We start from the raw sequence: 12,634 nt of genomic DNA, 5'->3' as shown, positions 1-12,634 counted from the left end.
TAGGATCAAAAAATGTATGAGCAGAAGAATTAGGGGGACAAACTTTAATTCTGGTTGGGTAACGCAAGGAAGGGAAGAGTTTCTTATCGTATGCCTGTTTCATCACTAAAGGAAATTTTGATCTTTGTTCCATTACCTCCTTCGGGTAATCCTCATAAAAACGGAGCTCAGAATCCTTGAATCTGAAAATTCTCTGTTTCCTTGCCTGTCTCATAATTTGATCTTTAAAGTGATGAAATCAAACCAAAAGTGACCTCGGTTTATCTGAATCTTGAGATCTCAAAGTACGAGCTCTGTGTGCTCTTTCTGTAGCAGGAGGCTGTGATAATATAGTAGGAATCTAAGTATGAGAAAGCTTACCAAAGTAAGCAGTTAAATCTCCATTTTCGGCTCCTTCCTGCAACCCGACAATTCATATATCCCTTCGACGAGACCTAGTTTCCAGGTCTATAATCTTATTTTGACATCTTTCCAAATGAGTTGTAGTTTCAAGCAATTTTTGCTTAGTTACCTTCAGTTCCTCTTCATGTGTAATAACTTGTCTTTCTAGGTTTTTAAGTTTTCTCGGAAATGACATCATTTCATTAATATTCTTTTCCAGTTGGTCTTTAATTAAATTCAATGTCTGAGCCATATCATCAGCCCGTGATGGCATTTCATCAGATCTTTCCTTTGGCGTCTTTCCTTTCCCGTTACCTTTATCATTAGGTTCAGGCAAGTTCTTCCTGCTCCTCAAAGACATGTAGCTCCCCTTCAAGAAACATCCAATAAAGATTTTAAATTCAAGGTTTAAACTAGGTGGAGAGGAACAAAACTGGGAGCAGCACAAAAACTGCTGTTAGTCCATTTACAGACATACGCAGTCCCCCTCCCCTTAAATATTTCACCTTTCATCCTTAACCCATGACCTCTAGTTCTAGCTTACCTAACCTCAAAGGAAAAGCCTGTTTTCCTTTCCTCTGTTTTGGACACAGCCTCCAACCATGTCCCAATAGGCCGCTCCTGTAGCATATCAACTCCTTTACCCTCCCACGTCTATTCCAGCGATTCCTTGCTTCGAGCTTTGGTCGCCAGCAAACAGAACAATCTCTCTGGGACATCACAGCAGCTGCATCCACTACAGACACTTTACGATCTCTCTTGCACTTTCTTCGGTCCGTCTCACTGGCCCAGGAAACTATCGCACTGTAATGTCTAAATCTAAAACTTCCTGGTGGGCTGAGCTCAGGCCTTCCTTCATCATTTTCAGGAAGACTTGGTCGTCCCTCCCAGGATTATCCAACCCTGAATACTCCTCACTCGATACTTACGTTCTGCATAATCCATGGCTGTTATCAGCTTTTTGGATCACTGCCATTATCATTCCCCAGTTACTCTCGCTTCCACCCCCCCCCCCACCCGTCACTGCCTCACTTCCTCTTTAAAAAAGTGATACCTTTCTTCGTTGCTGGTGTTCCCGGTAGTTGCCCATGTATCATCCCGCACCCCCTGGGCCACACCGTCCCACCTATTCCTCGGGCATTTCACTTTTACCAACACATGTATATCTTTAGGGTGCATCTGGTGAACTTCAGCCATTTCCTCAAGCTTGTGCCAGAATTCTGAATTCCCACAGGCGACTTTAAGTGAGGGAAACTCGGACAAAATACTCTGTTTCTCCCCGGGGGTAAAGGGCTTATGAACGGTTGTAATCAGTGTCAAGGCTGGCTGGGATCATCAGGGTTCTCAGCCTGATGTTGCCTGACCTCAATAGGTGCTATCCTGGTAGATCTATCTGGATAAAATCTCTCCCTGAGATATCCTCACACTAATTCCCACACTACGCAAAATGTAAATGACAAATACCAGTTAAACAGCACATACTTCAAACCACAGAATATGTACTCCACAATCTGCCTCTTTTGAGCACCGGAACTCATGATGCCTGCGGTATTCCTTTACATCACACTTGCAAAATGTATACGCTTAAAATGCAGCTCCCCAAACGAGTATACACGCCCCCACTCTGGCGTCCCAAACTGCCAGTAACCACCCTTCGCAACTGGCAGCTCCGTCCCAGCAAGTTAACACTCAGTGCCTGGACTGGGAGCCACAGCGTTTAGGAATGCATTGTTCCAAACCGAATCCGCAATACATTATGAAGAAACAGAAGAGTGGTAGCCAAAGCTAAATGTAAATGACCTAAACACAAAAATCACTCCAACAATCTGGATCCTCCTTTGCTCCCTTTCTCCTTCTCTTCTGCCTCCACCTTTTCATATCATTTTACTAAACTGGCTCTGTAGTTTCTTCCTGCATACTTGTAATTTCAGTTGCCTCTTGTCCCTCAGTTGCCTTCCTCACAGTGATATCTGCCCACTCGTTGCCTTTCTACTCCTGACTCTCCTCTTCCTGGTGAGTTTTTAGCTTAATTACTGCCCCTCATCTCGCAATACCTCTAAAACACTGGCTATCGCTTTATGTTCTGGAGACAGGTCATTCAGGATTGTTGCAGGGCCCGTCACTATGGGAACAATCTCGGCCTGGTCTTAAGGGCAGTGTTGCCTATTGTTAATGGATATGATCCACTGGGCTTTACTGACCATATAGGTGAGTCAGTAGTTCCCACAGTCCCTCTAAGTATCTGAGATTCTGTGGATGTGAACGGGACACACGGATGGCGTGTTGCCTCACAGCTGCCAGGGTCAGCGACGTCTCAGAATGCGTCCGCAACATTTTGGAGAGGGGGGGGGAGCAGCCTGATGTCTTGGTACATATTGGGACCAATGACATAGGAAGGAAAAGCAAAGAGGTCCTGAAGAGAGAATTTAGAGAACTAGGCAGAAAGCTGAGAAGCAGGACCTCAAGGGTAGTAATTCCTGGATTGCTGCCTGTGCCACGTGACAGTGAGGGTAGAAACAGGATGATTTGGCAGATAAATGTGTGGCTGAGAAGTTGGTTCAGGGGGCAGGGCTTTGGGTTCTTGAATCATTGGGATCTCTTCTAGGGGTGGTATGACATGTTCAAATGTGACGGGTTGCGCCTAAACCCAAGAGGGACCAATATTCTTGTGGGCAGGTTTGTTCGAGCTGTTGGGGAGGGTTTAAACTAACTTGGCAGAGAGGTGGGAATGGGAGTGAAAGGACTCAGTATAGGACAGATGGTAAAAAAGTAAAGATAGCCTGCAGTCAGGCAGTCAGGAAGGGCAGGCAGGTGATGGGACTTAGTTGCAACCAACGGGGTGAGTATCAAATCATTAGGGATGCAAAATCAGAAAGGATAGCAAATACGGTACTCATGGTATCTCAATGTGCGTAGTATAAGAAATAAGGTGGATGATCTTGTTGCAATTTTACAGATTGCCAGGTATGGTGTTGTAGCCATCACTGAATCGTGGCTGAAGGATGGTTGTACTTGGGAGCTGAATGTCCAAGGTTATTAGAAGATGTTATATCGGAGGGATAGGAAGGTAGGCAGAGGGGGTGACGAGGCTCTACTGGTAAAGAATGGCATCAAATCAGTAGAGAGATGTGACATAGGATTGGAAGATGTTGAATCCTTGTGGGTTGAGTTAAGAAATGCAAAGGTAAAAGGTAAAAGTTATATACAGGCCTCCCAACAGTGGCTGGGAGGTGGATCACAGATTACAACAGGAAATAGAAAAGATGAGTCAAAAGGACCATGTTATGACAATCATGGGAGATTTCAACATGCAGGTCGATTGGGAAAATCAGGTTGGTAATGTCTCTTAAGAGAGTGAGCTTGCCTAAGAGTTAGCTTTTTAGAGCAGTTTGTCATTGAATCTTCTACGGGATCAGCTATACTGGATTGGGTGTTACATAACGAACCGGAGGTGATTAGGGAGCTTAACGTAAAGGAACCCTAAGGAAACAATAATCACAACATGAAATTTGATAGGGAGAAAGTAAAGTCTGATGTAGCAGTATTTCAGTGGAGTAAGGGAAATTACAGTGGTATGAGAGAGGAGTTGGCCAAAGTAAATTGGAAGGAGCTGCTGGCAGGGATGTCAGCAGAGCAGCAATGGTGTGTGTTTCTGGGAAAAATGAGGAAGGCAGAGAACATGTGTATTCCAAAATTGAAGAAATACTCAAATCATACAACCGTGGCTGCTAAGGGAAGTCAAAGCTATTGTAAAAGCAAAAGAAAGGGCATACAACAAAGCAAAAAATAATGAGAAGATAGAGGATTCAGAAGTTACTAAAAACCTACAGAGAGCAACTAAAATAATCATTAGAAGGGAAAAGATGAAATATGAAAGCAAGTTAGCAAATAATACCAAAGTGGATAGTAAAAGTTTTTTCAAGCATGTTAAAAATAGAAGAGAAATGAGAGTGGATATAGGACCACTGGAAAATGAGACAGGAGAAATTATAACAGGGGACAAGAGATGGCTGATGAACTGAATGAGTATTTTGTGTCAGTCATCACTGTAGACGACACTAGCAGTATGCCTGATGTTGTAGTGTGTGAAGGAAGAGAAGTGGGTGCAGTTACTATTACAAGGGAGAAGGTGCTCAAAAAGCTGAAAGTCCTAAAGGTATATGTCACCCGGACCAGATGAACTGCACCCTAGGGATCTGAAAGAGGTAGCGTTAGAGATTGTGGTGACATTAGAGATGATCATGCAAAAATCATTGGACTCTGGAATGGTGCCAGAAGACTGAAAAATTGCAAATGTCACTCCACTCTGTAAGAAAGGAGGAAGGTAACAGAAAGGAAATTATAGACCAGTTAGCCTGACCTCAGAGCATTCTGTCTACATCACTGTCTGGTATGTGGGGTGGGGATTTACACAGTTTCAAATTATGCTGCAGAGAGTAGTAAACTCTGTCAGATCCATCATGGGCACCAACCTCCCCAGCATCCAGGACATCTTCACACAGTGATGCCTCAGAAACTTAGCTTCTACATTAAGGACCCCCATCACCCAGGACATACTCTCTTCTCACTGCTACCACCAGGAAGGAGGTACAGGAGCCTGACAGCACACACTCCATGATTCAAGAACAGACTCTTCCCCTCTGCCATCAGATTTCTGAATGGACATTGTGATGTGGTTCAGAAATGACCCTAGTTTGTGATGGGGTCCAGAGTTGACTCTATGAACTGTGCTGCTATTAAGAGAGAGAGGGAGGCGCCCAACGCAGTGAGAGAGAGAGAGACAGAAACTGCTCGAAAGATTGATGTTATGGTTTCTCTGCAAGTTGTTTACCTTTCCACAAGGACATTTGCCTGCTTGTAAAGTTCTTACAGAGAGAGGAGGGCAGAGCAGGTTGATGGACAGCTGGTGTCCAACATGTGGAGATAAAAACCAGGTCCGCTGTTATACAGACAGACACACGGTTTTGGATACTGAACGAGCTTTGTTGCACCCACAGGAAGGTGGGTTTTTGGAAGATCGATTCGGGGAAATCGATCAGTGGCTCTCGCAGTGCAGAAAAGGTGGGACTGGTGGGGAATTATTTGTGTGTTCACCCTTGCCTGGGTGATAATTCCATCACTGAAGAAAGGTCGCACGTGTTATGGTCCTAGTCGGTGACTGCAACAGGATTTCGGAAGACAACGGGAAGATCAATGGCATCAGCTCACCTCTCTCTCTCTCCAACATTACTCAACTAAATACCTCGAACTGAACTGAACTCTCCTCATCATCGTAAAACTGTATCACTTCACCCCTGGCTTTGGAAGAGCCTAGTTTTGTTCCTATTTCCACACTCATTGTATATATATACATATGTATAATTGCTAATCTGTTTAATATATTTGCATTTATAGTACTGTATTGCGTAGTTACTAATAAACACTATTAGTTTACAGCAATACCAGACTCCAAAGTGTTTTCAATTTTTGCTGGTTCCTTAACCCGTCACGGGGTACATGACAACATGAATGAACAAGGATTGAACCCATGAACAATACTTCATTAATTTTTTTCCCTTTTTGCACTATATATTTAAAAATTAAAATTTTTATATATACTCTTACCATAATGTGCAGTTTTTATTATTCTGTATTTCAATGTTCTGCTACCACAGAACAACAAATTCCCCAACATATGCCGGTGATATTAAACCTGATTATGACACTGACACTATATATCAAAATGTAAAACATTACCCCGTGTGTGCCGGCTGAATTCAGCATTTTCTGTGTAAAACATTACCCCGTGTGTGCCGGCCGAATTCAGCATTTTCTGTGTAAAACATTACCCCGTGTGTGCCGGCTGAATTCAGCATTTTCTATGTAAAACATTACCCCCTGTGTGCCGGCTGAATTCAGCATTTTCTATGTAAAACATTACCCCATGTGTGCCGGCTGAATTCAGCATTTTCTATGTAAAACATTACCCCGTGTGTGCTGGCTGAATTCAGCATTTTCTATGTAAAACATTACCCCATGTGTGTCGGCTGAATTCAGCATTTTCTGTGTAAAACGTTACTCCATGTGTGCCGGCTGAATTCAGCATTTTCTGTGTAAAACATTACCCCGTGTGTGCCGGCCGAATTCAGCATTTTCTGTGTAAAACATTACCCCGTGTGTGCCGGCTGAATTCAGCATTTTCTATGTAAAACATTACCCCATGTGTGCCGGCTAAATTCAACATTTTCTATGTAAAACATTACCCCATGTGTGCTGGCTGAATTCAGCATTTTCTATGTAAAACATTACCCCATGTGTGTCGGCTGAATTCAGCATTTTCTATGTAAAACATTACCCCGTGTGTGCAGGCTGAATTCAGCATTTTCTATGTAAAACATTACCCTGTGTGTGCCGGCTGAATTCAGCATTTTCTGTGTAAAACGTTACTCCATGTGTGCCGGCTGAATTCAGCATTTTCTGTGTAAAACATTACCCCGTGTGTGCCGGCCGAATTCAGCATTTTCTGTGTAAAACATTACCCCGTGTGTGCCGGCTGAATTCAGCATTTTCTATGTAAAACATTACCCCATGTGTGCCGGCTGAATTCAGCATTTTCTATGTAAAACATTACCCCATGTGTGCCGGCTGAATTCAGCATTTTCTGTGTAAAACATTACCCCATGTGTGCCGGCTGAATTCAGCATTTTCTGTGTAAAACATTACCCCATGTGTGCCGGCTGAATTCAGCATTTTCTATGTAAAACATTACCACGTGTGTGCCGGCTGAATTCAGCATTTTCTGTGTAAAACATTACCCCATGTGTGCCGGCTGAATTCATCATTTTCTGTGTAAAACATTACCCCATGTGTGCCGGCTGAATTCAGCATTTTCTGTGTAAAACATTACCCCATGTGTGCTGGCTGAATTCAGCATTTTCTGTGTAAAACATTACCCCATGTGTGCCGGCTGAATTCAGCATTTTCTATGTAAAACATTACCCCATGTGTGCCGGCTGAATTCAACATTTTCTATGTAAAACATTACCCCATGTGTGCCGGCTGAATTCAGCATTTTCTGTGTAAAACATTACCCCATGTGTGCCGGATGAATTCAGCATTTTCTGTGTAAAACATTACCCCATGTGTGCCGGCTGAATTCAGCATTTTCTGTGTAAAACATTACCGCATGTGTGCCGGCTGAATTCAGCATTTTCTGTGTAAAACATTACCCTGTGTGTGCCGGCCGAATTCAGCATTTTCTATGTAAAACATTACCCCATGTGTGCCGGCTGAATTCAGCATTTTCTATGTAAAACATTACCCCATGTGTGCCGGCTGAATTCAGCATTTTCTGTGTAAAACATTACCCCATGTGTGCCGGCTGAATTCAGCATTTTCTATGTAAAACATTACCCCGTGTGTGCCGGCTGAATTCAGCATTTTCTATGTAAAACATTACCCCATGTGTGCCGGCTGAATTCAGCATTTTCTGTGTAAAACATTACCCTGTGTGTGCCGGCCGAATTCAGCATTTTCTATGTAAAACATTACCCCGTGTGTGCCGGCTGAATTCAGCATTTTCTGTGTAAAACATTACCCTGTGTGTGCCGGCCGAATTCAGCATTTTCTATGTAAAACATTACCCCGTGTGTGCCGGCTGAATTCAGCATTTTCTGTGTAAAACATTACCCTGTGTGTGCCGGCCGAATTCAGCATTTTCTATGTAAAACATTACCCCATGTGTGCCGGCCGAATTCAGCATTTTCTATGTAAAACATTACCCCGTGTGTGCCGGCTGAATTCAGCATTTTCTATGTAAAACATTACCCCGTGTGTGCCGGCCGAATTCAGCATTTTCTATGTAAAACATTACCCCGTGTGTGCCGGCTGAATTCAGCATTTTCTGTGTAAAACATTACCCCATGTGTGTCAGCTGAATTCAGCATTTTCTGTGTAAAACATTACCCCGTGTGTGCCTGCTGAATTCAGCATTTTCTATGTAAAACATTACCCCGTGTGTGCCGGCTGAATTCAGCATTTTCTATGTAAAACATTACCCCGTGTGTGCCGGCTGAATTCAGCATTTTCTGTGTAAAACATTACCCCGTGTGTGCCGGCTGAATTCAGCATTTTCTGTGTAAAACATTACCCCGTGTGTGCCGGCTGAATTCAGCATTTTCTATGTAAAACATTACCCCATGTGTGCTGGCTGAATTCAGCATTTTCTATGTAAAACATTACCCCGTGTGTGCCGGCTGAATTCAGCATTTTCTATGTAAAACATTACCCCATGTGTGCCGGCTGAATTCAGCATTTTCTATGTAAAACATTACCCCATGTGTGCCGGCTGAATTCAGCATTTTCTATGTAAAACATTACCCCGTGTGTGCCGGCTGAATTCAGCATTTTCTATGTAAAACATTACCCCATGTGTGCCGGCTGAATTCAGCATTTTCTGTGTAAAACATTACCCTGTGTGTGCCGGCCGAATTCAGCATTTTCTATGTAAAACATTACCCCGTGTGTGCCGGCTGAATTCAGCATTTTCTGTGTAAAACATTACCCTGTGTGTGCCGGCCGAATTCAGCATTTTCTATGTAAAACATTACCCCGTGTGTGCCGGCTGAATTCAGCATTTTCTGTGTAAAACATTACCCTGTGTGTGCCGGCCGAATTCAGCATTTTCTATGTAAAACATTACCCCATGTGTGCCGGCCGAATTCAGCATTTTCTATGTAAAACATTACCCCGTGTGTGCCGGCTGAATTCAGCATTTTCTGTGTAAAACATTACCCCGTGTGTGCCGGCTGAATTCAGCATTTTCTGTGTAAAACATTACCCCGTGTGTGCCGGCTGAATTCAGCATTTTCTATGTAAAACATTACCCCATGTGTGCTGGCTGAATTCAGCATTTTCTATGTAAAACATTACCCCGTGTGTGCCGGCTGAATTCAGCATTTTCTATGTAACTATATCTTGGATTTCAGGTCACTGTTGTTGCCGAGTCTCCAGTTCCTGCTGCAGTCATGAGTGAGGTCATGCAACTGGCGACTGTGGGCCGTCCTTTCCAGTTGGGAATGCTGTACGACTGCCGGTCAGACACTCTGATCCCAGGTACTGGAATACAATCATATCAATCAGTAGAGGTCAATACAGGGCAGTTGATTCCGGTTACCAATCTCAGGATAGTCACCAAACTCTTTGGTTATGTAAAGGAATACGGGTAGTCTGGGGAAAACATCCTGAATTGTGGCATGGCCGATTTCAACATCATTCAGAACCGCTTGACAAAAACAGATTGGTAACAGCCACTTGCAGGTAAGTCTCCATCTGACAAGTCTCCACTAGGCAAGGAAGTGAGGAGTGATGGAGATGAGGAAGGGAACATGTCAGACAGGGAACAGGCAATGGTTTAATGTGGCAGTTAAACAGCTTGTGGCCTTGTGTTACGTGTCACTCATAAGGTCCATGTGCTCCATGCAGTTGAACCTCATCAGCAGCTGATAGCAATTCCACAGAGACTTTTCCCTGAGAACAACCATCCTCCATTGCTGTGAAATGATATTGTTTCTCCCATAAGGCTAGCAGTGGGGATATTCACTGATAATGTGCATTGTTCAAATCCATTGCAACTGCACAGCATACAGACAGACCATGTCTACACACAGCAAGGCCTGGACAACGTTCAGGCACAAGCTGATGTTGCCAATGACATTCCCGCCACAGAAGGGTGGAACTGGAATCGGGTTTTGGACCAGGTGGTGAGGAAGTGTGATGCCAGTTGTCTCCGGGGTGAGGGGAAATGTTCTGGCATGAGAAGTAACCTGTTGTAAACCAGTGAAATATTTAGTTCAGTAGGTGCAAAGCATTGTACACTCAGTACAAAGTACATCCAGTGCGGATAGATGATTGGCTAAATACAAACACAAGAGACTCTGCAAATGCTGGTGTGCTGATCCACTAAATTAACATTATCCACACTGTTGACTTACACACTTTAGCTCAATTTAATGACTGTTATTACTGTTTTATCCCTCAGGCATCACACTGTGGGATTTACAGACACTCCAAAGCAACGTCAGCTCTCGTGATCAGCCCAGCACTGAGTTTCACATCATTGCATCAGACAGCATGGATGAGAAATGCTCTGCACTTAATGTGTCGGGTTCGATGAAAGCAAGTCTCTTGTGTGGGCTTGTGGAAGTGAAAGGGTCTGCAAAATATCTCAGTGACACAAAGGAATCAAAGCAACAAACACGAGTTACCCTTCAGTACAAAACAACAACCCGGTTTGAACAACTGACCATGAGCCATTTAGGGAGACAGAATATCACCTATCCGAGTGTGTTTGACGAGGGCTCAGCCACCCATGTCATCACAGCAGTGCTGTATGGAGCCCAGGCTTTTTTTGTGTTTGATCAAATGGTTTCCTCAGCAGAGAAATTGCAGGATATCCAGGGTAATATGGAGATGACCATTAAACGTCTGCCAAAGATTTCCATTGAGGGTGAGGGCTCCTTAAAAATGACAGAAGAACAAAAATCAAATGTGGAGAAATTTAACTGCACCTTTTACGGGGATTTCTCACTGAAGAGCAACCCCACCACATTCCAAGATGCCGTCAGTACCTATGCAAGACTCCCAAGCTTACTGGGACCACGTGGGGAGCATGCGGTGCCCATGACAGTCTGGCTTTACCCTCTCAGTAAACTGGACTCAAAAGCTGCTCAGCTGGTGAGAGAGGTAAATGTGGGATTGATCAGTCACTGCCAGCGTGTCCTGGAACAGCTCGGCGAGGCAGTGATGAGATGCAATAATATGGAGAAAGACAGAGCTGCCATTCAGTTTCCCGAGGTCAGGGACAGGATAGTGAAATTCCGAGAGTTGTGTCAGGAATACAAACTAGTTTTCCAGCAGAATTTAGCGAGAGATCTTCCAATCATCCGGGGAGGTAGGGGTGAGGAAGAGTTACTCGTGGATATACTGAAGAACAAGGAAGATTCACCATTCAGACACCAGTCACTGATCACATGGCTGGATGACAAGGAAAGAGAGATGAAGTTAGTGGGACATTATCTCAGGATATTCAATGATGTACCTTCTGTGAAAATAGTGAGTGAGTTGGAGGATGAATTGATGGATCATGCAATGGACTATGTGGTTTGCTTCACCTTTACAACATTGCATCAGGAGGATGTCTATCTGTCAGAGACCATCAATTACCTCCAATCTCACACAGCTCCGAAGATACAGGCACCAACTCCTGCTGATGGAGACAGTGCAACACAACACGGTGAGCAGTGGTTTCACTCAGAGATTGTAAAACGAAAGATGAAGGAACAATCTCAGTTATTCCTGGAATTTGCCAAGGCCAACAAATCAGATAGGAACATAAAATTCCTTGTTGCTTCTGTGAAAGATGACAACCAGATAGGAACATCTATTTACCTGTACGAGGATGCGTGTATAAAGAACCGATGCTTTGAACCCCCATCACAGCCCCAGAGACCTGTGGTTGGTGGAACAACACATGACAGTGTGACATTGCAGTTATACCCTCCTAGATATGGTATGGGTGAGATTGTGGGCTACAAGATAGAGTACAAAGGTACCCAGCAGGAAGAATGGACAACTCTGGATACACAAGGTAAATCCGAGTCTTTTACAATATCTGGGTTACAGCCACATCAGGAATATAATTTCCAATACCAAGCTGTGACCAAGGTAGGGGCTAGTAAGGCCAGTGATAGTTCTACACAGTTCACACTTCCGACAAGTTCACCTGGTAAACTGATCTTCCAGGATTGTTCACCAATTGCAACACTGTCCTGGGATAGACCAAGTCATATTGGAGCTGGTGTTGAAATAGTTCAGTACAGGATTGAATATAGAGAAGAAACATCAGTTACGTCCAACACAGAGTCTCGATTGTGGACAGAAGTAAAGACAACAGACAATGAATGTTGGTATAACTTAATGGGATTGAAACCTCAAACAGATTACAGAGTCCGAGTGTCTGCTGACTGTGGAGAAGCAGGTTCCAGTGTACCAAGTGAAGAGGTTTTAATAAAAATTGGAGAAGTAACGAAGGGAATACACCAGAAACATCCCACAGAAGGCCGATTAATATCTCCAGGAAACCCTTCCATTTACATGCTGAACCTGCAGAAGGAGGTATTTGGTAAGTCCAAACATCTTGTGAATTGCTCCTTTGGAAAACCCGGCATAAACCGCACCATGAAGACAATTATGGTTTTGGGAGCAACAAGGTCAG

The 12,634-nt window shown here is 43.7% G+C and overlaps 1 protein-coding gene across 1 annotated transcript in view; it reads left to right on the top strand.

Moving 5' to 3' along the window:
- Positions 1-12,634, top strand: part of LOC140726043 (neoverrucotoxin subunit alpha-like) — an 86,979-nt gene that overhangs the window by 26,664 nt on the left and 47,681 nt on the right. The window contains exons 3-4 of the mRNA XM_073041938.1: positions 9,348-9,474; positions 10,400-12,534. Coding sequence (XP_072898039.1) covers positions 9,387-9,474; positions 10,400-12,534 — 2,223 coding nt within the window. The 5' untranslated portion in view covers positions 9,348-9,386. The remainder of the gene's footprint in view (positions 1-9,347; positions 9,475-10,399; positions 12,535-12,634) is intronic.

Source organism: Hemitrygon akajei, chromosome 4, assembly GCF_048418815.1.
Source record: "Hemitrygon akajei chromosome 4, sHemAka1.3, whole genome shotgun sequence".
In the NCBI taxonomy this organism is placed as follows: Eukaryota; Metazoa; Chordata; class Chondrichthyes; order Myliobatiformes; family Dasyatidae; genus Hemitrygon; species Hemitrygon akajei.
This window is presented reverse-complemented; position numbering and strand designations above follow the sequence as displayed.